The sequence below is a fragment of the Nipponia nippon genome, unplaced genomic scaffold, assembly GCF_047370975.1.
Source record: "Nipponia nippon isolate SJK-2023a ecotype South Korea unplaced genomic scaffold, ASM4737097v1 scaffold_9, whole genome shotgun sequence".
In the NCBI taxonomy this organism is placed as follows: domain Eukaryota; kingdom Metazoa; phylum Chordata; class Aves; order Pelecaniformes; family Threskiornithidae; genus Nipponia; species Nipponia nippon.
In genome coordinates, this window is record NW_028262413.1 from 42,551,421 (window position 1) to 42,577,090 (window position 25,670).

Sequence of the window (25,670 nt, forward strand, 5' to 3'; positions counted from 1 at the left end):
TAAACACATCTTTTTGTTTCTTTTCTTAAACATTTAAAAACCAATTACATCTCTTCATCTGTACAGTCACACGAGATCAATGCCAGGGCTCTATATATTAAAGAGACAATATAAATTACATCCATTGACACAATTTTGCATTTCTCTGCTGCTTTACAAATGGAGCTCTAGAGCTGTTAGGACACAATGAATAGTCACGTTGAGTATTTACACCAGGCTGCCTCTTGGCACCAGTTCAGGCTGCCAAACGTAGCCTGTTCCCACCTCTTTTGGTGCTAGCTTGTCTCATCGTGCCCAGAGACCTCCCTGGAGAGCAGGAGGTGCCCCCAAGAGTGACACGTGTTTTGGGGCTTGTTTCTGGGAACTTCCCCCTGAGGAAAGGAGGGGAAACCCATCAGGAGGTCTCCAAGTCGCAGACCAAAGGTGGTCTTTCTGTTTGTTCAGTGAGCGATGAGGTGAACCACAGCGGAACATGAAGAGGAGGAGATGGGCAGCACTACGTGGTGGGGGGAGGAGAGTATCGATGCTTTTGAGGCAGGGAACAGACATTTGGAGGCAGCTGGGGGGGTTCTCTGCTGCGTCCCATCTCCTGGCTGGATTTCTAACATTGCCCCATTTCCAATTCAAGCCCAGAAGGGCTTAAGGTGCAACTGGTCTGCAATGGGGTTGCAAGTCGTGGCCCCAGGACGAGGAGCGGAGCAGAGACCTAGCAGCAAACAAATAGAGCGCGACGCTCCTGCTCCATCCCAGGGCCTGGCCGAGCCACGGGCAGGCGAGTGGGTGCAGGGCTGGAGGGAGGTGCGGATCAGGTCTCCCACTGAGCAGCCTCCCCGCTGCCAGTTTTAGGGGACCGGAGAGCAAATGGTGCGAGGAACTCATCCAACGCTGGGCAGAAGTTGCAGAAACTGCTTGAATACTGGCCAGGTTTGTCCCGTTGCCATCAAGAGTCCTTGGTGGGTCCAGGCAGAGACAAGGGAGCCAGGAATAAAGCTACCGAGTGAATCAGCCCAATGAACTGGCTAAAATAGGAGATGCCCTTTGAACCACAGCAGAAGTAAGCTGAGGCTTGAGGAACGTATGCTCCTTCCACCCAGAAGATGTCTGGCACCGGTCGCTGGGCAAGCATGGGACCATTCCCCACCATTTTGGCCCCTTGCACCACTTTCTGCAACAACGGGGCTGCAGGCAGAGCGGGACATGCCTGAAAAGCGGAGCACAGCCCCAGGCAGCAGAAAGCCCAGCCCTGTTGTGCTGGGCAGGCTTAGCCCCGTCTTGCTGCTCTGTGCCCTCCTCATGGGCTCTGCTCTCCGAAGACAAAGCCGCGTTCGTGCACACCAATGTCACAGTCACCATGTGCGTTTTCGGGACCTGGGGGAGTGCTACAAGGAGGTGGGGGCTCCTCGGCACCCACGCTACTGGGAGGAGGAGGAGGAGGAGAGGGGAAGGTGAGGAAGGTCCAGACAAGATACAGTCCAGCAAAAACTCCTGACTGGTCCCAGTGGCAGCACGTTCCTCCCAGGCAAGAGCTGGGAAGCTGGAGGCCCTGGTGCCAAAGAGAGGGGCTGAGGTTTGAGGACAACCCACACAGCTCTGATCTCCAACCTCCCGTTGTCCAGCACTGCCATCTCATCCCTGGTTCCCTCCTGCTCCCCTTTCCCCGCTCTCCATGGTGCAGAGGAGCAAACCTCTATAACAACCACAACCAACACTGACTCAAACACAGCAGTGCTACCCAGAGGGTGGGGGCAGTCCCCGAGGGAGCCATGTTGCCCGGGGCCAGGTTCTGTGTCCTTTCATAGAGGTGCAGCTTGTCTTTGTTGGAGTGAAGCATCTTCACATCCTCAAAGGCATAGTAAGCAGCCAGCATGAAGTTGACATCCCCCGTGGTGAGGAGGTCGAAGACGCAGGACTGAAAGTAGAGGTCCTCCACGGGCAGCTTTTCTCTGCACTTGGCCGTGGCCGTTTCGTATGTGAAGGCCTCGGGAGGGGCTGGCATGCTGGGCCCCTTCCTACGAGCACGACCCTCTGTGGCCTGAGCTGAGCGGATGGTCTGGAAGTCAATCTGTTGGTTGAGTGGACAACCACGGAGGCACAGGTAGAGGCCCTGACTGTCCCGGTCCTCCACGGCGTTGACCACCTCCTCTGGCATGCGCACGGCGAAGGTGAGGTACCGGCCCACCTGCCTCACCACGATGGTGGTGCCAATGTATTTTGCCTGGATCTCGATGTGTTGGCCCGACACCTTCTCAGTGATCTTCAGGCTGTTGGCTCCGTGCTTGTCCCCACCGTTCTTGGAGCCATCGGCAAAGGCAGCAGGGAGCTCGTCCATCTCTGCCTGGTACACTTTCTGGTCCACACACTCCTGGAAGCTCTTGAAAATGATGGTGAGCTGTGGGGGAGGAAAGAATGGGTTATAACCAGTGATGACCACCTGAGAGCATACGGCCACCACCAGAAGTGGTGTGGGAGGTGGAGGAGCTGTCTGCTCAGCCTGGCTGGGAGCGTGGCCTTCAGCTCCTGGGCAGATGCTTCATCCTAGAGAATTTGCCCCAACTTCTAGGCAGCCAGACATGGCCATCCTGCTTCAGCACAGGGATGAGGACACCATATATGGTCCATATATGGTCACCATATATGGACACCATATATGGTCCCAGATGCTGGACTGAACATACCACCTGGATCTGCACTGTTATCTCCAGGCCCAGCACAGGAGCTCCCTTGTAGTGAGAGCTGGTTGGAGTATCACTACTCACAGACTTGTGGCGGCATGCCCACGCACGTAGCACTGTGTTACCTCCAGGGCCTGGCAGATGGCAGAGGAGGATGAGCCCTGACTCTCCTAGAGGTGGTGTAGCTTCTCCTCTGGCTCCCATGGCATTTACATCCCAAGGGATGGACCTCTTCCTTTCCCTGGCCGCTCCCAGACCAACAGAGTCTTCTCTGGGCCCCAGAACAAGTCATGTTCCATCTCAACCACACAGACACACACGTGTTCAGCATGTTCAAGCGGGCAGGCACTTCTAGGCGTGATGTGGGTGTAGACTGAGCCCAACACAGCTCCCCACCCTTGGCTGGGCTCAAACACGGGTCCCTTGCTGAAGGAAGGACCTCACAGTGCTTGCTCTTCCCTTGCTGACCTGGCTTTGGGGGGAAGGCTTGAGGAGGAAGAGGAAGAGTAGAGTTTGCATGGTAGGAAAAGCAACTTGCTCTTCTTCCCATGCAAACTCTATGCTTCCTCTTTCACCTCTTGCAAACTCGCTCTTCCTCTTGCACCTCTTTCCATGAGGGAGAAGCAGTAAGGGGGCCACTCCCCGCACATAGCCCCCATGAAAGGGCAGACTGAGACCTGGCCAGAGCCGGGCAGGGCTGGAGGAGAGATGGCTCCAGCAGCTACGTGGCAGCTACGTCTGAGGGCTGAGTATGAAGGGAAAAACTGAGGCTCCGCAAGGATTGGGCTGAGCACAGTGGTGGCTCCCAGCACCTCTGCTCCCAGTGGTGCTGGTGAGGAGCCCAGAGCTGCCCTGGAAATGTCCCCCTCTCCCACCCACTCCTCTGCTGAGTGCCCAGATGCTCCCAGCCCCATGGCAGCCCTGCCATACCCTTCTCAACCACATCACGAGGCACCACCGTGCCCTGGGTTTCAGGCTGCACCACCCCTCACATGGACCTCCTGCTACCTCCTCTGGGTCCAGCGCTGCCTCTGGCTGAAGGAAGAAGGGTAGACCAGAGAACATCATGCAAAACCACAAAGAGCCCCAAGGACCGAGAGGCTCCCATCCTTTCCAACAGCACATGGTCCTCTAGGAATGACCCAGTAATGCTTTATACAGCCTGTGCTGCAGAACTCATGACTAATCCCTCCTAACCAGAAGCCCGTGAGGCAGATAACGGGTGAAAAGGCTCAATTAAGATGGTGATCCTGGGATCCAGCCTAGAAATTGCAGGTCCCTGGGTCCTTAGGGATCACTTTCCTCAAGCAAGACTTCCTTCAGCAGGTTTTGATATCTTTTGGTAGGTAAGGAGTTGAGAACATCATTAAGTATCTTTAAGGAGGTTTATTAGGGACAGGTCAAACCCAAACTGCCAGCTCCAGCTCAAGCTAAAAAGGTCACATCCAGAGCTGAGAAGCAGTCACCGTCCTACATGTGCTCCTCTCCTCTCCCCACATGCAGGGAGAAGCAGATCTCCCACACGTGGCAGGACAGGGTATCTTCCAAAAGCAAGACGATGCCTCCTGCTAAGCCTCCCTTTTTTTGGCACAAAAAGCGGCCTGTTTGTTAGCTTTAGAGCTTGTGCACCACAGAACAACATGACAGTTCCTCAGCTCCAGGTCTCTCCTGAAGCTGAGGCCATGTCACACAAGTCCTGCTGTATCACGGCAGCATATTTTCACTTGGGTTTTCTCAATGTTTGCCCTGTGCCTTCAGGATGTTTATTTAGGCTGCCAAAGCACCACCAGAACAGACTGTGCCCCACAAAATGCCTTGACTTGGCTGCAAACCAGAGAGACAATCACGAGCCTGGGCAGAGGGGAAGGCAGTGCGAGGAGCTCAGCTCCCTCCAGGCTTTTCCCTGCAAGCTGGAGCCTCCCTGGAGGGCAGTCCCAGGTTTGCTTGGACCTCGGGTGTCCCCCAAAAGGTGCCACCATCATTCCTGTTCTGGCTGTTCACAGCAACCTGGAGTCCCCCAGGTGGGAGCCCTCTTAATTTGCCATCCCCGACTTTGGCCATGATTGCCCTCTGAGCTGCAGCATCTCCGCCTGCTAACCATGATGAGGCTGGACATGCTCAGGAAAAAACCCCAGGCCATTTAAGTGAAGGTGAGGATAGAGGATGGATGGGCGTCTGGTATTTAGGGCTAAAGGCTCAAATTCAGAGGAGCTCCCACCCAGTCTTACCCTCCCCAAGGAGAAGTGCAAATGGTGGAGGAGAGAGATGGTGGAAAGAAAGGCTGTTGAGAAGCACCTCTGCCCTTGCCCACCTCTGCTCACAGGGATGTCCCCAAGGCTCACCTTGCTGGTGGCAGTGGCTGTGGAGCCAGGCAGCACTGGAGTGTTGGTGACCTGGACGTTCAGGTAGTTATTGTCTATGAGCGGCCAAGCCCCTTGCACCTTGCAGGTTTGGAAAGTGTCTGTGAAAGTCCTGAGGTGGGGGTCCCCGAAGAGCCCGCAGTGGGTATAGTTGGGGGCAGCTGAGTGTTTGTGAAAGCTCTTCTCATAGTGGCAGATTTCGGGGCTGTCGGAGCGCTCCTGGCTATCCCCAGGGGGTAATGTCCGGAGGCGGGGCTGGGACGTGGGGCCATCCTTGGAGCAGTTGTGTTGCACCATGAGATCGTCTATGCCATGCACGGCGGAGTGGTAGGCCAGGTCGCCCCTGCAGGTGCGGGCGGTGCGGCGGGTGCAGTGCGCGTAGGCGCGCAGCGCCGTGCAAAATTCGGGCGCCTCCTCCGTGCCCAGGTGGTGGGAGCCCGACGTGGCCGCCCAGAACTCAGAGTTGCACTTGAGGATCTTGCATGGAGACGTCACTGTGGGAGGGGAGGAAAACACATGGCGGTCAATGCTTGCAATGCCTGTGTGTGGGACATCCCACTCTGCCCCCACCAAGAGGCTGGTATCCTCCTCCGGCAGCCCAAACTCATGACATTGACTCTACCGCGTGATGGGGCCTCGCTCACCAGACATGACCCTCTCACATGACCCAACCCTCATGCATCAAAGCCAAAGAAACCAACAGGATCTGCCCCAATTTAAGCCAAGCACGGGAAGAGCATCCAGCCTTTAGATGAATGCTCCTGGAGGGGAAAACCAGAGTGGGGAAGAATGGGATGTATTTATTTGCGGGGATAAGGCAGGATCATTAACGTGGGGGGAGATGCAATGATGTTTTTAAAGTCTTTTTAGGGTTTGATATTCAAAGTTCTGTGCTGCACGAATTACTGTGAATTGTGTTCAGACCGGGCTCTACCAGGGCAAAAATCTGTCTGCCTTCCTTTTCCTCCTTCATGGGCACGGGGAAACCCAGCCCCGGCATGATCACTGCACCCCAGACACACGTTGACATGCAGAGGTTAGAGCAGGATCTGTGCCGTGACCAACCCTGCACAGCAGAGCCAGCGGCCACCCCACCATCCTCGGGGCTGCAGCGGTGCCAGGAGCAGCGCTTGCCCCTGTCCCCGTGTCCCCAGAAAGAAGCAGGAGCCAAAAAAGCTCTTTCTTGCCTGCCGTGCACCTCTGCCCAGCCCCAAGAGCCCGTTCCCCGCCACGGCTCGCTGAGAGAGAACAAGAGGTGGAGGAGAAAAACCGGCGCGGCAGGGTGCAGGGATGCCAGCTGAGCCCCGGCCTCCCCTTCGCACCCACCTTCCATTGCCCACGCAGAGGTGAAGCCAAAGGCAGCAGGGCCTTCGCCGGGCTCAGCCCGGTGCTTGCTGGCAAGGCAGAGGAAGGCAAAAAAAATTCAGATCCTGTTTTTCCCTCTCAACATCTGCTCTCTGGGGCAGCGTGGCTTCCCTGGAGCAGACTTGAAAGCAGCTGTGCAAAAAGCACATGGCCATCATTGAACATCGCACAGACACTGCTCTGCCCGTGCCAATTTGGAGTCTTGCTGGGTGAACCCAGGCTCACACCACTTAAAATTCATGGTGTTTTCCTTCCTCTCCTCTTAATCAACCCCCTCGGAAGGCCTGGAGACAGGGTGGGCTCAGGCACAAAGGCAGCAGAAGGATGGGAAGAAAAGCCCCACCATTTCCAGATGCTTTCATGGTGCCTCTCGCAGGCGTACACTTATATTCCTGTCTCGGGGTTTGTTTAGAAGGAGGCTGGCAAGGCATCTGTGCCAAAACCATTTCAGATTTGTTTAAAAAGAAAGTTACAAAACCCAGTATTGTTTCAGGGAAAACAGTATGTTTTAGTTTTAAACATCACAGTGCTGGAAACCTAAACATTGTTGGTGCTGGAAAATCAGAAAGGGAGACCAAGGCTATGAAACACTAAGCAGTCCGGCTTTAAGAAACAAGCCTGTCTCCTCTCCCTTTCCAAGAAGAGTGAAGTGCAAATGGGAAACGGTGACAGGTTCCTCACAGTTTTAAAATTCATGTTTAATAAACTCAGATGCTAGCAACAGCACCAAGAACCCAGGAGGTGTTTCATCTTGGCAGCATCCCATTTAAACCTGCAAGAAGCACTGTGGAAAACCTTTAACTCATCATTGACCAGAGGTGACTTGACAACAAGCTTTTGACCTGGGACACAGGCTCACATTTCTGCTAAGCCTTCTGCATTTATGGGTCGAATTTAAAAACATTTATTATTTCACGTCCCTTTCTTTTCTGCCCCAAGAGTTTGGTTTTCCACCAAAGATACTTTGCTTATCAGTGGGCTCCCCATCGCAGCCACTGGCTTGTAATGGAGCGTATTGCTCAGTGTTTCTCCTAGGTGAGAGACACGATGCAAATGATCTCTTGTTACCAGCATGCAGAAAAGCCCACCTCCCCAGCGCTGCCCACCTCGGCTCTGGAGGCTACACATTCAAACACGGCTGTTGCAATATGCTATAGCTAGCACAGTGCCTAAACCCAGAGGGAGCAGTGAGGGATGGTATTTAATGCAGGCGATCGCACACGGTAGCACAGTTGCAGTGACAGGAGCAAGCGAGTTTGCTGGCACGGGGAGGGAGTGCAAGCCCAGGCATTTCGGGGCGAGATGCTCGCGGTACGGGTGTGGGTTTATCAGGGTGGAAAATAAGGAAAATGCATCTCACTCCCTCTGACGAGAGACTGCGAGCATAGCTTTGCAGTTCCCCCAGGACCCTCCCAGTGGAGAGCAGCGTCAAAAAAGCACGCAGGAGGGTGACTGGTGCCACCCTTGCCGGTTATCCCAAACAGTCGTGGCATCAGGCAATTAAAATCATTGCTCTCCTAGTAGTTATGCTAATGTACAGCCTGAGGATGCCTTGAGGTTGCACGTGGCCGAACGTGCTGTTACTGCAGACAGACTTGCCAGCACAGCCCCAGGAGGAGCTGGAGGACACGTCCCTGGCCATGCAGGACCCACACACCCCACTTCACCTGACAGCTCGTAAGGCAACGGGATGCACTGTGCAAAGCATCCCATCCAGCGAGCAGCCTGCAGAGCCCAGGCTGCTCCAGCTCTTCGGCCGCTGCGTAGATTTGATTTTTTGTTCAGTAGGAATCAAGCCGTAGCCTGTTGCTCTTTAAGGATGTGCTTCATTTGCTTGGATCAACAGATAGAGGCGTGAGCTGTGGCAGCCTATGGACAGGGCGGGCTGCTGCAAAACAGCCCCCAGACACTCGGTGCTAAACACATCCCCGTGCCAAGCATCCCTCATCGCCGCACCACCCCAGGGTCACGCATGACTTTATAAGGTACTGAGTTAAAAAACAAAAACCCAACAAAACTAAGGACAGGGAAGCCCATCTCCTTCCTCCCTGGGCCTGAAGGGGGAGCGTTCTTCTTTAAGATGTTATCGCTCGGGTTTTGGCACCCGTCCCCTTTTCACTGTTTCGCTCAGGGCCCCATATAAGGCCAGATTTCCAAAGCCAGGTGCCGCAGCAGCAGAGGCGGTGTGCGAGAGGGGCCACGCGCCCTCCCCGGCTGCTCACGCCTGGGCTTTCCCATAGATGCCTCTCCAACCCCACCGGTGGCCAGCGGCTTTGGCAAACCCCTCGTGCTGCTGGGGAGGGACCATGGCCGATTAAGGCCGCAGAGGAGAGCAGACACAATGCTCTCCCCCTCCCAGCAAGCACGCCTTGCCTTGTCCCCTCTGGCAGAAGCTTTGGCACAGCCGTGCAGGCTCATTTGTACCCGGGCCAAGAAACGATGTTTATTCAATTTCACATAATCTATTTTCCATCGACTCACAATGGATCTGTTTTTCAACCACAGATGACTTAGCACGGAAACAAACCCCTCTCAAGCAGGAACCCAGCACGGCTCTCCTGGGATCTGTGAGACACTCCCAGGTCTGGGTGATGCCACCACCCTTGTCCATCGCAAAGGGTCCTTCATCCTGGGGACTGGTGAATTCAACCCATGGTAGCCCAGCCACCTCCCAACCTCCCCATCATCTTCTTCTTTCAAGGGCTTGGTGCCACTCAAACCAGGGACAAAATTTCCTTTGGGATGTTGAAACCAACAGTTTCGGAAAGTTTAAAGCCAGAAGAAATCATTAAATCACCTGGACTAAGACAGCCCCCACCACATGCAGCCCAGTGCCCCATGTTTGTTCAGGTGTACCTCCCATGAGGACCTCTGTGGTCTGCCCGGTCTGAAAAGCCACCCCTTCCCTCAGCAGGCTGTTTCAGGAGTTTATCACCTTTACAAAACCCGGGTCTTGGTTCTAAGCAGATTTTATCTGACTCCATTGTAAGAACATAAAAAGAACCAGCGATTTTCTCCAAAGCAGTAAAAGGTCCGTTAGCAACCAGCATGTTTCCCACAAGGATATTTACACACCGCAATCAAGTCACTTGTCAATCGTCTAGATAAGCTAAACGGTTTGCACTTTCAAGTTCTCACTGGAAGATGTTTGCCCAGCACCACCATCAGACCTCCCCCCCCGCCCCCCCCCCCCGGCAGGCTCGTTTCCTCCAAAACCTACCACCCCGACGGGCGATACCAACGCGGGACACACGCTCGCCGCTGTCCCGAGGTCACCCCTTTCACCAGGGCGTTGCACCAAGACCTGTTGTTTGGCCGTGACCTTTTCCAGAGCTCCCGGTTTGCAAAGCACCGGTCCTCCATCCTGCAAGCATCCCGTGGTCCACCTGGCCTGGCGAGCTCCCACACGCTCGGGAGCCTGGGGCATCGCACGACCCGGGTCCCACTGCTCTGCCCTCGTCATTGGTACATTACATTACATGTTGTTAAATTAAGCGTTCAAATGTATTATCTGCACACATCTAACTTTAACAGCCTTTTAATTATCAGTCGCCCCATTTTCCCTTCAACTGGTGTCAGGTTACCTGGATTTCATTTACCCAAATGATGCTTTTTTCAGAAAACTAGCACAAAATCAACAATTCATCTAGCAAAGAGAATTACTGGAAATTAATTTCAGTAAGCAAAAGCCAATTCTTTTAAGACTCTTGGGTGCATGTTAACCAGACCTGTTAATTTTAAAGCTTTCACTGCTACGAGATGTTGTTTAATATCCTCTTGGTTACTAACAGGCTGGAAAGTATTTCATCACCCACATGTGATGCAAATACATCATCCCGCGTCTTTCCAAATATATGGATTGAAGTGTAGATGTGCAAGCCTCACACATGCAGTAAAAGGCTTTTTCGGAGAACACAGTAAAATGTAATTACCTTTGGCCTCAGATCTGAGCACCTACACTTAGGCTCCTAAACACATATTTATTTAAGTAATCTAAATAAACATATTTATGCTGACACCTCAATAGGAAAGGCATGATTCTCAGAGGTGCTAAATACCAGCAACATCTACCAGCTTCAAGGAAATGTGGGCTGCTAAGCTCCTGGGTGGACAGCAGTGACCACCAGCACCAAAATGACCCCAAGAGTTTAAAAAAAAAAAAAAAAAAAAAATCAGATTGCTCCTCAAAAACCTGGCTGACAGGACCCCTTCCAGCAAGATTTTGGGAGTCCAAAGCAAAACCAGAAGGGATGAACGACATCAGCCTTTTGCATCCAGCCCCTCACACTGTCCCCATCCCAGCAGCGAAGTCTACACGAGCCACCCCACATGCTGACTATGCCGGACCCACGCCTCGGTGCCCGCCTGGGCTGCGAGGCCGACACGCATCAGCCGGTGCCTCGTCACGCCAGGGAGAGAAACGAGCCCATCGGTGCCATCCGCAGCCCTGATGGATGGGGTGGCCCGGGCAGGGGCAGCCCTCCTGCAGCCCCAAAGGGCACCGAGGGGCGAGGAAGACCCAAGGGCCGCATGACCCAAGCTTCGCATGACCCAAGCTTCGCGAAAGGATTTGTGCGCGATGGCAGTGCCGGGCTCTTCCAGCGACCTCCTTTGAACTGTTAATCAAGCACAATCTTGCAGAATAATGGCCTGGTTATTATTGCCTTGTTTGCATAACAAAGAGGCCCAATAAAACTGATTTGACTGTGCTCAGAGGGGGTGTGAAAGATCAGCCCTGAGAAAAGAGCTGCAGGAATGCAGCAAACTGCTCCAAAGCCTCAACCCAGGAAGAAAGACAATGCAATTTGCCATCAAGAAAAGCCCAATAGACCAATAAATTACCCATGTGCAAAGGGATTAGATCAGGTTTCAGTTGCACTGAAGTGGGGGGAGGAGGACCAGGAGGAGGGAACTGAAGGAGAAAAATAAACCTGACTCTCTTAAAGAGCTGGAGCTCATATTTTGCAAGGGCATGCATGGGGAGGCTGGCTCGGAGGGGCCACCTTCCACGCTGGGGCGTGGGTTTTGTGCTTTTTTCCACTGGCAAAAGCAGCAGATGCATTAAATCCAGGCAAAGGACATGCTGATAGAGTGACTCTAGATATATCTGAGAGCACACCTCAATCCATGCAGCTCCTTTAGTCCTTGTCTTGCTCAAGAGGATGCTGGGGAAAGGATTTCTCCACTTTCTTTAAGTCAAAAGAGGGACACAGAAGGAGGTTTCTCGTTTCAACCTGTGTCAGTCACTAAAGCATCTGGAGGACCTGCCACGGCCAACTCCCTTTTGTCCTCGCACCCAGTTCATGGCCCCCCATCTCTCCTCTTCTGGCGTCGCGGAGACACGGGGCAAGCACGGGCAGGAAAAAAGCAGAGTCATTGTCTTCACCGGCTACGGCACGAACCGTTGGATGCTGCCGAAGGAGCCCTTGATCGTTCCTGTCACTTAGTCAGCTCTTTTGGCTCAGAGAGTCAGCTTACCGCTGACCCAGCATGCTTAGCAGGGATGAATGTGTCTCTCCCCAGCCCCCCGGCCAGCGTTGCTCCTCCACGCTCACCTCGACATCCCCATGCAGGGAGAAGGGTGAGCAGACACCATCTGAAAGGGCATCAACCATGCAGCTCGTAGCCAGGGCTGCGAGCAGCTGACGATGCTGCTCTGAGAATTACTGGCAAATCTTGGGAAGTTCGGGAAGCACAACGGGCTGAAAGGAGGAACCAGCGTTTACAGCCAAAGCAGCAACAGAGTCACAGACTCTGCTCTTAAAACTTCATCCTGGATTCAGGCTTCAGCATTGCCTTTGCCACAACCGTTGAGCTTTCACCAGCTCGGAGGAAGCAGCGCTGGTGGATGTTTCGGAGGATGTGGATTTTGCTCCGCGGACGCATACCACGAGCTGGTGGATGGAGGATGAGGAGGGAGGGAAGTGATCTCCTCTGCTTCTCCATCTGCAAAAGGGCGCTAACGAAGCTGGCTCCCCGCCACAGCATGCCGCAGGCTGGAAAGCGGTGCTGGAGCTGCACACCTGGGCTTTCCCAGCTGGGGAGCGCCCAGCCGCTTTCAGCAACAGTTCTCAAGAGCTGGTAAACCTCCTTGAGGGGAGTGGTCCATTTTACAGATGAGGACGCCGAGGATGTGAAGGGTTTCACCCAAGATGAGCCCAGTGGGAAGAGAGGTGGATTCACTCTCTCATCCTCTGCATGAAGCATCACCCTCATCTTCCTCCCCCAGCCAACACCACCCATGTCCCCATCCCTCTGAAGCAGCGGTACCCGGACAAGGCCACCTCCGCCAGCCACCCCCATCGCCACGTGTTTCGGGTTTCCAGCAGACATCGCTCTCCCCATACTGAAGCTGCTTTCCCAGGGTGCCTTTGAAGGCACGGCTGCCACCCACCAGCGCCTGGGGGCCCCCCAGGTGTGGCAGCAGGTCCCTCACCCTCCTCCCCCTCGCCCGGGCCGCGGCGGGGCTGGCAGGGAAACGCTTTCTGCTCACAGGTGTGGATTCCCTCTAGGAATAATCATCCCCGCCGTGCTCTTGTGAAATTTCAACCCTTCAAATGCAGAGGTAAATGAGACACAAAACGAGGAGATGGAGAAAAGCCCGGAGCACATAAATCTGGATGAGGCAAATTTATACAACTAAATGCCTGCCAAAAAATTGCGGCATCTCAATCGGAGGCATTGCTTTGCGCACAGGGTGTGGGGTGGCAGCTGCCCGGCTGGCAGGCATCAGCCCCACGAGCCCACCAAAAACCCACGCGGGCACCCAACTGATGCTGGAGCCGCACCCGGGGATGCGCAGGGATCTAGCGGATCCCTCCTGCGGGCTGGGCTCCCACCCAGCACCAGACTCGCTCCCCATCACTCACGCCCCATGGAAGCCCAATATCTGCTCCTCCTGCACAGCCACAGACCTTCAGAGGTTTATTTATTTTTAAATGCATCTGATTGCTGCCCCCCCTGGCCTCAGGTTTAATTGTAAGAGAAAAAGTAACTTTCTAACTGGAACCCACCACCCCCAGTCCTGCTGCCCTGCACCCTCCCATCCCCAGCACAGCAATGTTCTCACAAAGAGCAAAGCCCAGAGCCAGGATCCATCCCCAAACCGTCCCGCCACATGTCCTTGTCATCTCAGAAAGGGACGGCTGGAGTGTGTCATACAGCAAGAAAAAAAGGTAGCTTGTCTGAAAATCAAAACGCCATAGATCATTACTAGGGCTTTGGGGACCAAAGTCAACAGCTGTCCAGGAAGGAGAGGAAACCGAGGGAGGAGAAAATACTTTGGGCTCAAGTGAAGCTTGCTCCCTGCCTGACCCATAAAAACCCCGTATGTGCAGGGATAGCTCTGCTTGCTGGGAATGAAATGGCCAAACTCCCCTGGATGCTCAGGCAGTGGAAAGCGGGACGCGACACCCTTCTGGTGCCGCACCCTGAAGGACTTACTGTTCTCACATCTGCAGGGACGCCAGCCTCCGGCTGCCCCGCACACCACGGCCGGGCTGTCAGACAGAGCGGCTCAGTCCGTGCCTACGAGGGCTGCGTGTGTGTAGGAGCCAGCTTGTTCTCCGCAGTAAGAGCCCGATGACTTCATCAAGGGGATGGCATCTGGTTTTGCAGTTGGCCATAATTCAATTCTCCCCCTTGCTGCAGGAATTTCAGCTGGTGAAGCAGTGATTTACTCAGCCGGGCTGCACTTGAGTGCAAAGCAATCTTGAGGCTACAATCGAACGCCCTGTTATTTTGAGAGCTCATGAACAAGGAAATAAATATCCTCTTCTTTTCATCCCAGTAGTTGCCAAGTGCAGGGTACAAAGCTTTTTAAAGGCATTTAGGGGCACTCCTCTTAAAAGTGCGCTCCAGGTGCCGGGCACGGCCAGGCAGGGCCCTGCTCGCTCCTGATCTGTAGCATCAAGACAGCATTTGCCAGTACAGACAGAAAAAGGCCAGGGCACCCCTTTGCCTGCTCCACCACAGCTGCATCTCCAAGCATCCCCCATCCTCCCTGAATCCCTGAAAACCCTTCCCCATCACACCAGCACACATCACTCCTGGCTTGCAGCAGCCCTGAGTTCACCCCGGCCCCCTTCAAACCACCTGGGACCCCGACGCTTTTTTGGTTGTGCGTTCCCACACTCCCCCTTATTCCAAGTTTGGTGTCTGCTCCAATGGGAACAGCAAATCAAACCTAATCAAACCCATCCAGCTGGGCCAAACCCCCTCGTCTTTGACCTTCTTTGCTGTCCCACTAATGCTTATCCCTTGGGAGCTGTAGGACTCCAGCTGGGGGGTCCCCTGAAAGGACCGATGGGCTGAGGAGGGGCTTGCCTGGGCTGTGCACTGCCCTGCCAGAGCCTACGGTTGCTTTATGGGATGTGCCCACCAGGGAGCCAAAAGAGAGACCGCAAAACTCATTGTCACTAGGGCCTGATCCAGCGCGGCAGCCCGGCTCGCCGGGGACAGCGGGCTGGCGAAGAGGCCAAGCAGAGCCTCCAGGTTAGGAAGTTTTTCTGGCTGCCCAGCCCTGTGAGCACTTTCACGTGCACATCCGACTCAGTGCCGCTGTTTGGGCCACAAAGAAGGAAACCTCAGCTGCTGCCATTATAAACCCAAAGTCACTCAATATTCCCCCGTTCCCAGTAACCAGGGGCCGGGAATTTCAGGATTTTTTGTGGAAAAAAGCAACATATACACCCCATCTGCGTTAAAAACAAGGCGCCTCCTTCCAGCCCCACAACGAGCCTTGCTGGCAATCGCAGAGAACTCCCTGTTCCAAGTACAAGACCGGCTCCGAGCGAGCAACAAAACAGGGAAGCCAAAATATTTCCAGGTTTACGTTTGAATCCCTCCCTTCTTTGCCCTGACAACATCCCGCACAGGCGCGCTCCTCCCCTGCCGCCACCTTCCCCGGCCCCCGGCCCGGCTCCCCGTTCGCAGGGCTGGGGAGGTGTTGTTTTAACAGCCTCTAAGCCCCGCTTCTCAATTTCGGCTTAATGCTGCGATCGCGTCCCTCCCTGCCGCTGAGACAAAAGCCATTTATCAACCGATCCGATATACACCTCCGGTAGGGACGGATCCTGGAATCAACCGCATTGCCCGCATGGACCAAGGGCAGAAAATCTCATTTATTTATTTTTGGAGGCAGGAGCGTATTGCAGCCAAAATAGCAAAGCTGAAGACAAACAGGGAAAGCCAAAGCAAACCAGAGTATGAGGGGGAGAGCAGAGCCTGACATCTGGGGCAAAACACTCAGAGCCAGATTTTGAAAGTCCAAAAGGGTACAAAAGGATTTGCAAGGAAACTCAGCACAGCCCATACTGGGAAGCACGGGCGGGGGTCAGCCGAGCACCCCGGGAAATCAGGGTCCCAGCCAGGAGGGGAGAGCGCCCATGAGCATCCGACGCTGGGACCTGGCCCAAGCCCCGAGCAGGACTTCTGCCAGGGAAACTGTCAGCAGTGGCCTGCTCTGCCCAAACCTCCTTCCCCAGCTGCCCCACGCTCAGAGGTCACCCTGACCCACGCAGGGGGGACCCACGCCGGTGCCCCCAGCCCAAGGGTGCTCGACGGCGGGGAGGCAGTGGGGTGAAGCCATTGGTGTGAGGGCAGCATACGCGGGAATCCAGCCCGGGGTGTGTGCATAGGGGGGGTTAAGCAAATAAATAAATAGGGCAGGACTCGGCGAGGCACCGACCTGACACGCCAAGCGCCCGCTTGGGCAGCCTCCAGCGGCCCCGCTCACCCGGGGCTCTCAGGAGGGGTGCGAAGCCTCCTCGGGGCTGGGAACCTGCTGGGAACCCACAAATTCCCAGCAAGCACAAGGGAAAAAGGGGCAAAGGATATGTCAGGCAATAAATCCCCCCCTTTTTCCTACTTTCCCACCCCAAAAGCTTTCAACGAAAGCCCCCGGCGTGCTCCCAGCCCTGCGTACGGGCAGCACCGTCTCCGCCTGCGCCCCGCTCCCGCGGGCTCCGGATCGCCCCGTTCTGCCAGTTCTTTGCACCTTATTTGACTGCTGAAGGGAGAATCAAACAAAGCAGCCAGCCAGATCTCCTATCAAGTTCTTTCTTGTACCATAAATCTCACAGCCTCAACGCTTTGCAACTCAAACGCTCCGAAAAGGGCGTTAAGCAACACACATGGGAGCAGGTCCAGAGTTTCCAGAAAAAAAAAACCAGGGGGTTCAGCTTCCAGCCTGCTGGGAAATCCCTTGGGAGAAGTGGGGTCCGGAGGGACACCTCAGTGCGAAGGGCAGGGCTGGAAAGGCTCGCTTTCCTGCAACGGGGCTGAGAGGGCAAAGGGGGGAGGAAGGGCATAAGGCAGTTATTTATTTATTTACTACATGTGTGTGCAAGACTGCTTCACCTACGGTTATGCAAAAGAAAGGCAGAGGTGATTTAAAAATTATTAAAAAAAAAAAAAAAAAAGGGCAAGTTTTACCAAACTGAAAAGAGAAACGGGGAGACTTAAGCGTTACGGCTTTTCTTTCTCCCTCCTGCTTTCTCTCTTTTCTTTTTTCCCCCCTTGCAAATGAAAAAAAAAAAAAAAAAAAAAGGGAGGTAAAGAAACTGGAGAGTTTTGGAAGGAACAAATCCGCCTCTGTGGACTGGGTTTCCCCTCCCCCAACAAAAACAAGCACTCAGGGCTTGAAGGAATTTGCAGGCAGAGATCTGCCAAAAACATTGTGAAAAACTATGGGGGATTCATTGGAAACAGATGGCGTTTTCAGCTGTAATTCTGAAATTCTCTCCTTTTCTGACACAATACAAACAAACCGGGGATGGGGAGGCAGAGCCCAGCAATAGGTGAGAGCGGCCGGGGGTGCGCGGGAAGGGCCGGCGGGCGGGGGCTCGGCCGGGGGAGCCGATGCTTGCCGGACCATTTGGTTGCCATCCCGCCCTCGGACAAGCCCAACAGCTCCCGGCCCGGCCGGGGCAAATCTTCCAAAGAAATAATAGTGCTGAGCCCCCAAAAAAACAAACCCGAGGGCGGGGAAGGGGGGCGGCGGGGAGAAGGGGGAGCCCGCTCCGAGCCGCCCGCGCATCCTCCGCCGTGCTGCCCGGCCCAGGTGAGCCCCGGGGCCCGGCTCCCCCCCGCGGGGCCCTGCAGCCCCCCGACACCCGACCTTCCCGAAATTACAAAGCAACGACCCTCCTTACCCCCGCCGCAGCCTCCCTCTGGGTCTTCCCTTCCCGGGGGGCTCGGAGCGGGGACCCCCCCCTGCACTCAAGGGCAGAAATTTGGCATCTGGGGTGCTAACGTGTGGGTCCCCCCCCTTTTCCTTCCAAGGCACAGAGCACCGCCGGGAACGGGAGAACAACGTAACCTGCCTGACGCTGTCAGCAACAACCCCCGGGATTGCTTTGATTTCGACCATCTCCTTCCTTGTGGGATGAGGCAGCGGGGAGACAAAGAAGATGAGGTCAAGGAAAAACACCCACCGCAACTGCTTGGGGGAAAGGGAAGGGGGGGCACACACCAAAACTGAGCCCCACTTGCTTATTTTAAACATGTGGCAAACTGCTGCAAGGAGAGGGAGAGAGAAAGAGGCCCAGAGACAGGGCGAACTGAAGCGGCTATCCGAGGGCTGCGAGACATACAGGGAAAAAATTCTTCAAAATAAAGAGGGTGTTCCTTACCTGAAGGGAAGATGCAGAGAAAGACAGGGAGGATTTGGAAAAGTCCCAGGGCTGTGGATCCTGCCCCTCTCCCCATACCCATCCATCCAGCTCGAGCTTTAACCACTATCCTCTCCCTGGAAGAAGAGTTTAAAAAGAAAAAAAAAAAAAAAAAAAAAAAAGGAGAAGGGAAGAGAGGAAGAGAAGAACAAAAGGGAAAAATAAATCAATCGAAAGAAAGAATTGGAAAAAAAAAATAAAATCAAAAGCCCCACATGGCTCCGCGGAGCGACGCAGGGACGGGCGGCCCCAGCTCCGGGCTCCGGTGGCCTCCGCACTGAAAGATTACACAGACTTTTTCTCCTTCTCCTCCTCCTCCTCCTCCTCTCCTTCCCCTCCCATTACAAAACAGCCCAAACCATCAATCATCCCGGCTGCCTTCCAATGTCTGCATCCTCTCCCTGCGCCTCCTCCACTCCGGAGCGCGGCCGCCCGCCTCCCCGGCCATGCTGCTCCGGCGGCGTGGAAGGGGCGGAGGAACGAGCGCCCTGCACCGCAGCCATGGCAGGGAGAGGGGAAGAAAGAGGCTGGCAGCCCCGGACAAGGGGGTTATTGCTGTGGGTCGAGCCACCAAAGCCTCCCGTGCCCTGTGGGGATGGGGGTCGGGGGAGCGGGGGTCCCACGCAGGATGGGCTGCAGGAAGGGCTCTTGAGATTTTTGCCCCGTCTCCCCGCTGTCATGCATCGCAGCTCGGTTGCAATTTGGGAGAGGGGCCTCCTCCCACCCCACTGGGGTCTCGACACCCAGCGCGCCCTCCCTGCCTCTTTCCCTTGGGCCTAACAAGAGAGCTTTCGATTTTCCCAAAATTAAGCAATTTGGGGCAAAGGGGCCATTGTACAGCAGCGGGGGGAAACTGAGGCAGGGAGACGCCAGGCAGCTCGTGTGGGGCAGGGATCGCGAGAGCGATGCTGCGGCCCCCGGCCCGCTGGGGCATGGCCCCCCGGCACAAGGAGCTCCTCCACGCCGCCCCAGCCCTGCCTGCGCAGGAGGTGCGAGCGTTTCACAACCTTTCCAGGTCGTTCACCCGCACGGGCATTGGCAGCGGTGAAGTAAGCTCAGATGACTCAGAAACAGCAAGTCTCCTAGATCCTTATCATTACACTGACACTCCTTGGAGAGGGGGATGACTGTTGGGGGTCCCCGAATCCAGCTGCCAGCCCGCTGAGGACTGATGGAGAGGACTACCATGTACCTACACTCTCTCCGGACCTCCACCACAGCCTAGTCTGCGCCACCAGCCCACATATAGACCTGGCTGTTCACCTTTCGCTGGGGGAAAGTCTCACCAGTTGTGTCAGTACTGTTGTCCTGGGGGTCTCACTTTGTAAGCACCCCGTAAAGACCCTTTGGGCAGCCCCCTGAGCAGACAGCAGTCCTGGGAGCACCCTCCCTGCTCACGGACCATGCAGATGGAGCAGCAGCTTGAAGCACACAGGCATCTGCCTGCTGGGCTTCACAGTCCAGCTCTTTTCCACCTCCTGCGATGCCACGGCATGACGACTGAGCAGGTTGGATCTGCAGCCCCACCATCCCAGGGGTCTGCTCCGCCGGGGAAAGGGCTAGGCCAGGAGGGAGGCAACCCCTTAACAGCCCACTTGGATCTATTTAAAATTTCTCTTGAAGGGTATTTTAGCCACCATGAACTAAGCATGAGAGTGCCCACGGGTGTAATGTGCTTTAATTAATATGCTTTAACTTCCCTGTTTTAGACCATTAGCCCTTCTTTGATTGCGTGCCCCCTTGCCATCCTAATGTTTCATCTTCCTTCTCTTGGGGATCTTATACAAAGAATAAAAGGATGCTGGTTGCTTTACACAACCCTTCTCCCAACTCTGGAAATGCCCTTTAACAACGGGTCTTTCCTCCTGAAGCTTGGTATAGGCCTGGGACGCCCCTGGACTTTGCTTGTAGTTGTCCTTGGAAACCCCCTTTTCTTCCACCTCACAAACAGCCTTAAGGATGCTTTTTGGAGTGATGGTAGCTTAAAGTCTCCAGTAACAGTTTGTGATCTCCTCCCTGTTGCGGACTGAATCTGTGATTCAGCTACAACAAATATCCCATGGAAGGTGAGGTAGAGGAGATGGCAGTAAATATCCAAGAAGCAAAGACATCAATTAATACCTATCTACTTCTCCTTGGGGGGGTTGAGCCCTGCTGCCTCCAAATGAAGGAGGAGCTTCACTGGGGCTCTATCCAGGCTGCAACAGGAATTAAAATGCTGAAGCTTTTCCATCTGGGACCCAGATGGGATCCAAAAATCCTGAGGCCTTGCCTGCTTGACTGGAGATCTGTCTTGGTCCTGATCCTCCTAAGCTGCACTCAGATGATGTCCACTAAAGTCAGAAGGAGCTCTGTGTGCAGAAGAGCTGCCAGACCGGGCTGAGCTGGGCAGGAGATGAAAGCTGGCAGGCCGGATCCAGACCTGTAGCAAAGGCAGTGTGGGAGGAACGCCTACTCGAAGCACCTCTTTGTGGGGGATGTCAAACAGGGGCAAGTATGTCCAAACCCTGCCAGCTCCTGCTACCACCCAAGAAGAAATGCCTGCTGATGGGATGTGTGGGCAGCTGGAGCTGGAAGGGGCCTGGGGGGGAGGAAGAAGAGGGTCCATGAGCTGGGAAGAGCCCAGGCAGGGAGGAGAGAACCAGGGGATGGGGTTTCAGACCCCAAATCTCTTCCTCTTGCTCTCACCCTGCCCTCTTGCAATGCAATCTTTGCTTTTATTTCAATCTGAAAAACATCACTTCTGCTGTTATCCTGGCTGATGACATCTAGCATGATCTATTTGTTTTTAACTCAAAAAAAATCTGAATTACGAACTTTTAAAATCCAGCTGGGCTGGTTTGATTGTTTGACCTAAAGAGCCACTTTGGTATTGCCGTTTTGTGGCAAACTGACACACTGCAGCGATAGACTAGAATCCAGTTTGAAGCATTATTTTTAAAGTAAGACCCTTGTTGGAACTTCTGCCTTTGCTGTAGAGAAAACTGTGCTGCCAGAAAGCAATGGTCCGATGCCCCTGACTCCAGTTTGTAAAAATCTCTCCTTGATTTTGCTCAGTTGCATCATGCATTGCAAATGGGATTGCTGTTTTTGGCACCGATCAAAGCAGCGGATTTTGCTGGTGAAAACAACAGATGTGTCCAAACCGTAACTGCAGAGCAGGAAAAGGCCCCAAATAAGGTGTGTTTCTGAAAGCCTGCTCCCCCTTCCATGTTTTTTGAATAACCTTCACCCTTCTGATTAGCTGAATCAAAGATCTGGACTTTAAACCACCTACTGAAATGCAGGTTATGTGAAATTCGGATCTCTGCCTTGCTTAATGGGGATATCTAGGCTTGGAAACGTAGAGTGACTGTGTTTTTCCATGCTGCTTTATTTCTTGAAGCCCAGCCGGGGCTCCCCATTTAGGCAGTGCCGAGCCCAATGCTCTTTGCAAACAGTACGTGGGAAACCACTCACCGCTAAAATGCAAACACCTCTGAGGCACAGCGGAGTTACGCTCTGCAGCGGCTCAGCTCCGGGGGCAACGGCACCGCTGTGGTCACACACGCAGTGATTCTCGTGTTTGGTGTCATTACGGAGGGGTGACATGCAAATCACAGCCGGCGTTAGCCGATAGCATTCTCCGAGGTATGTGCAGGATGAGCAGGAGGATTCCCAATTCCCAGGGGAAACTCAGCTAGGATCACTCCTCTGAACGTCACTTTTCCCTGCCCTGTGTCACACCGTGCATGGCTGTGGGCTTCTGCGGGGCTGAATGAACGTGTCTAATTTGAACCCTAAGGTTTACAGATGATACCTCCCCTTACAGCCTTCCTAATGGAATTATTCACTACCTGTAATTATATGGCTAAAATAGTAAACATGGGTATTTCTGAGGACTGTAACTAGTAGTTAGAGGGATGGATGTCAGGGCTCCTGGTCTGCTCCTGACTCTCCCATGAACTTTCTGCATGGCCACTCTTCATGCAACCATCTCCGCACAGCTTCAGCACATGCCTTTGCCTGCTCTGCCTCAGGACAAGGCGTTCAACGAACGCTGCTCGTGGCCTGGCTGGGATCAGCCGCGATTGCCTGTGCAGGAAGGTAATCCTGAAGTGTTCTGCAATGGTACGTGTTTGGGGTGAGCTGCAAAAAGCGAATCGCTCCCCAAAGGAGGAAGAAAGGAAGTTTGGAGTGGAACCCCCCAAACTGTTGTCTGGGGAGGTTTGACAGCTCATTCCAACATGGTCGTGGAAGTAAAATCAAACACCTGTGCTCTGAACGGTTCCCTTATTAAAGAAAAAACCTCTGAAGAAGAAGAAAACCAAAAAAAACCCTCCTTCATCTTTCTGCAGCAACAGCCACACCTCTCATGTTTGCAATACTGGAAAACACTGCACTTCATTTTAAAGACCCTCCTTTTACTCATCACTCAAATTTTTTATCATTTTACAGTTTCCCTGGCTGACAGCATGAGTAAATGCTCTCCCTGAGCCATGCACCTCAAAGCTGCCGAAATACGCATCTAAACCCCCTTCCCTACTAACCTGTAGGGTTACTAACCTACTAACCCTACTAACACCACTTGGTAAAGCAGCTGACAGGGAAAGTGTCCCACCAAGGTCTCGCTAGTGCCCTGCCCTGAACTGTCGCAGTAACCGAACAGGGCAGGCGGAGGGGACGGCACGGAGCTGGGCTTTGAAGATCGACCCCCTCCTGCGTAGCAAAGTGCAGAGAGGAGTTTGCTGGTTTAGTTAATCCACCTCCCCGCAGCTGCCCCTGTGAGCATTAGACTCACCAATCTGGCTGTGTAAAAAGAGGCCAGTGGGTTGAAAGTGGAATAAAATATACCTTTCTAACACCAATAAATGGAATAGTACGAATGCTTTGTTGACCTGCATCTTTGCATCCATGGATTAACTGATGAACTGAAGTCGCTGTGGGTATCCCTGGTGTGGGCTCTCTCTTCGAAATGCCTGCTCCAAGCTCACAGCCACAAAAGTCACCTCTAAATGCTCGCAACCAGCCAGGCTGGACAAGGGGAAGGGAAGATGGTGGAAAACTTCCAGTCTCACCCATGACAGAAAGCAAAACAAGCAGGGATATTTTCAGGCAAACAGAGTTCATCACGTCAACTTTTTTTGACTGGTGGCATTCATTCGTGTCTCTCCCTTCCCCTTGCTTGCAAAGCCCTGTGGGGTGAGGCCGGACTCCTACACGTGGGAGCCTGTAACCACCCCTTGTTTGGCAGTGTTTGGAGGGCTGGCTGGAATTCACCATCTGTATATTTAGTTCTCTGCAGGGAGCTGGTCTTCCTGGCCCAGTCTCCTCTTTGGGGTAAATATCAAGCAATCTCTCTTTCATGTATCATCTTCTTCACATCTGGGCTCCCCCTCTAAAAAAAATAAAAGGTGGGCTGGGAGGTTCCCAAGAGCAAGTTCGACTGGCCAAATGTCAGCTCAGCAGAAAAGATGGATAAACCTGAACTGCCAAAAAATAAACAGCACAGAAGAATCGCAGAGAACTGCGTGTTTATCAGCAGAGACAGAAACCAGTCTGTGTAACGGGACAGTCGTTCTCTGCTGCTTTTCAAAGCTACTCATATCTTGAGAAGGTGTAAACACAGCTCCCTAATCCCCCCCCCCCCCCCCCCCCCGCTAACGGACAGGTCAGCTAAGGACATCTCCTGGATCTCATTTAAAGGTGGGAGATGGCATCGAGTGTTTGCAAATCTACATCATCTACCCCTTTGAGAAAAGGGTGTTTGAAGGAGCCTATGGAAAAAGCTCTGTGAAACCCAATCACCTTTCCCAGGTCTCCTTCTGTCTACTCCTGACAGCAATGGCCAGAAATACAACCCACTGCAGGACGCCTTTCCTGCGCTCCCAGTCATGAAACAGTGAGTGAGTGTCATCAGCTGATTTAAAACTTTTTCCTGAATATCTGAGAGACATTCCTTCTTGGGGGGGGACGGGACACCCAAACAACTTTAATCCAGCACCTCTACAGGCGTTTCGCCAAATGAAACTGGGAGGTTTTGTGGAGGGAAAGCAGTTTGGAGGTGGCACTGGGCATCCTTCCGTGTGTGCCCGGCTCAGGGCTGGGCTGGAGCTGGGGCTGGAGCTGGGCTGGAGCTGGGCTAGGGCTGGGGCTGCGGCTGGAGCTGGGCTGGGGCTGAGGCTGCGGCTGGGTTGGGGCTGGAGCTGGGCTGGGGCTGAGGCTGCGGCTGGGTTGGGGCTGGAGCTGGGCTGGGGCCGGGGCTGGAGCTGGGGCTGGGGCTGGAGCAGGGGCTGGGATGGGGCTGAGTTGGGGCTGGGGGTGGAGCTGGAGCAGGGGCTGGGTTGGGGCTGGAGCAGGGGCTGGGGCTGGGGCTGAGTTGGGGCTGGAGCAGGGGCTGGGGCTGGGGCTGAGTTGGGGCTGGAGCAGGGGCTGGGGCCGGGGCCGGGGCCCCGCTGGGTGGTGCTGTTATCCCTGCGCCGCCTGCAAAAGTATCCAGTTTATAAAATAAATGCAACCCAACGCCGCCTTAAACCACATGACATAACAGCAGCTTGCGAGCTCCCATTAAAATCTCAATTTGGGGAAATTGATTCTACCTCTGAGCAATTGCGATGCAATTACTCCAACAGGCAGCAATCAAGAATCACATCAAAACACCACCAAACTTTCATCTCCTGCCTTGCAACCACCACCACAACAAAAAGCACCTGTCTTGCAAACACAGCCCGGTTTCCTTAAATGTATGTAATATTTAGGAAGGGCAACGTGCAGGTCCCAAGAGTGGAAGCCAGCCTCGACATGGGCTGCTCTGGCTGGTGCCTCTGTCCTCACTGGGGGCTATATTGTCCCCCCCAGCTCCTGGCTGAGGTTATGGGCTATTTATGGACCCAGTCCATCAGGAGCCAGGTCTCCCCCCGGCCAGCCATGCTCCAGCTGCCCATCCTCTCCCTGCGCACAGATGTGGCCGTCCCTGCCCATGTCCCACATCTGTCCAGCTGTCACACCCCCCACACCCCCCCCCCCCCGGGAGCTTGCAACCGCCCCAGCGCTTTGCAACCACGGGAGTTAAGGGAAAGCTTTGTGTCTCCGCAAACCAAGAGCTCCGGTCCCGATAATCACGATCAGCCCCGTGATGAGCTATCCAACGGAAAGGGGAAAATATCGGGGAGGGTATTTTCAGTTCTCGTCAGTGGAATTATTCGATTGATTTAGCCCAGCAGGGTACATTTATAGTGGCAACCATCAGAAGGGAGGATAAATGAATAACCGCATGCACGCCGGGCTAGTATCAAGCAGACTGAGGGAGCGAGCTGGGCAGAGAAAATGGGAAGAATCGGGGTTTCTTATAAAAACGGCTCGGGAGGGAGGAGGCAGCCGGGGACGGGGAGCGGCAGCCTCAACAGGTCCCGCGGAGGAAGGGCCATGCAGGGAGCCCGGGGCAGCAGACGGCGGGGGGGCCCGCAGCCCCCCGCCCCCGCTTACCTTAGCGGCCGCATCGGCCTCTCCAGCCCGCCGCGGGGGTCGCTCCAGGGAGCGGCGGCTTTTTTTTTTTTTTTTTTTTTTTCCAGGAGGGGAAGATGAAACAAAAATAAAACTCAATAAAATAAAACTAAATGAAA

General features: G+C 54.2%; 1 protein-coding gene across 1 annotated transcript; it reads right to left on the reverse strand.

Moving 5' to 3' along the window:
- On the reverse strand, nucleotides 1-25,670 carry RGMA (repulsive guidance molecule BMP co-receptor a). The gene is made up of 4 exons (XM_087745089.1): nucleotides 25,534-25,670; nucleotides 18,031-18,146; nucleotides 5,015-5,526; nucleotides 1-2,389 (listed from the first exon to the last, which is right to left on the reverse strand). The coding sequence occupies exons 1-4, from the start codon at nucleotides 25,545-25,547 to the stop codon at nucleotides 1,688-1,690; spliced, it is 1,344 nt and encodes a 447-aa protein (XP_087601215.1). The 5' UTR covers nucleotides 25,548-25,670; the 3' UTR covers nucleotides 1-1,687.

Excerpts from the sequence above, each read along its gene's own strand:
- RGMA (XM_087745089.1), bottom strand. Across the intron at positions 5,527-18,030 it reads TCTCTGCATCTTCCCTTCAG|TGACGTCTCCATGCAAGATC; the intron begins GTAAGGAACACC and ends CCCCTCCCACAG. Across the intron at positions 2,390-5,014 it reads CAGCCACTGCCACCAGCAAG|CTCACCATCATTTTCAAGAG; the intron begins GTGAGCCTTGGG and ends CCTCCCCCACAG.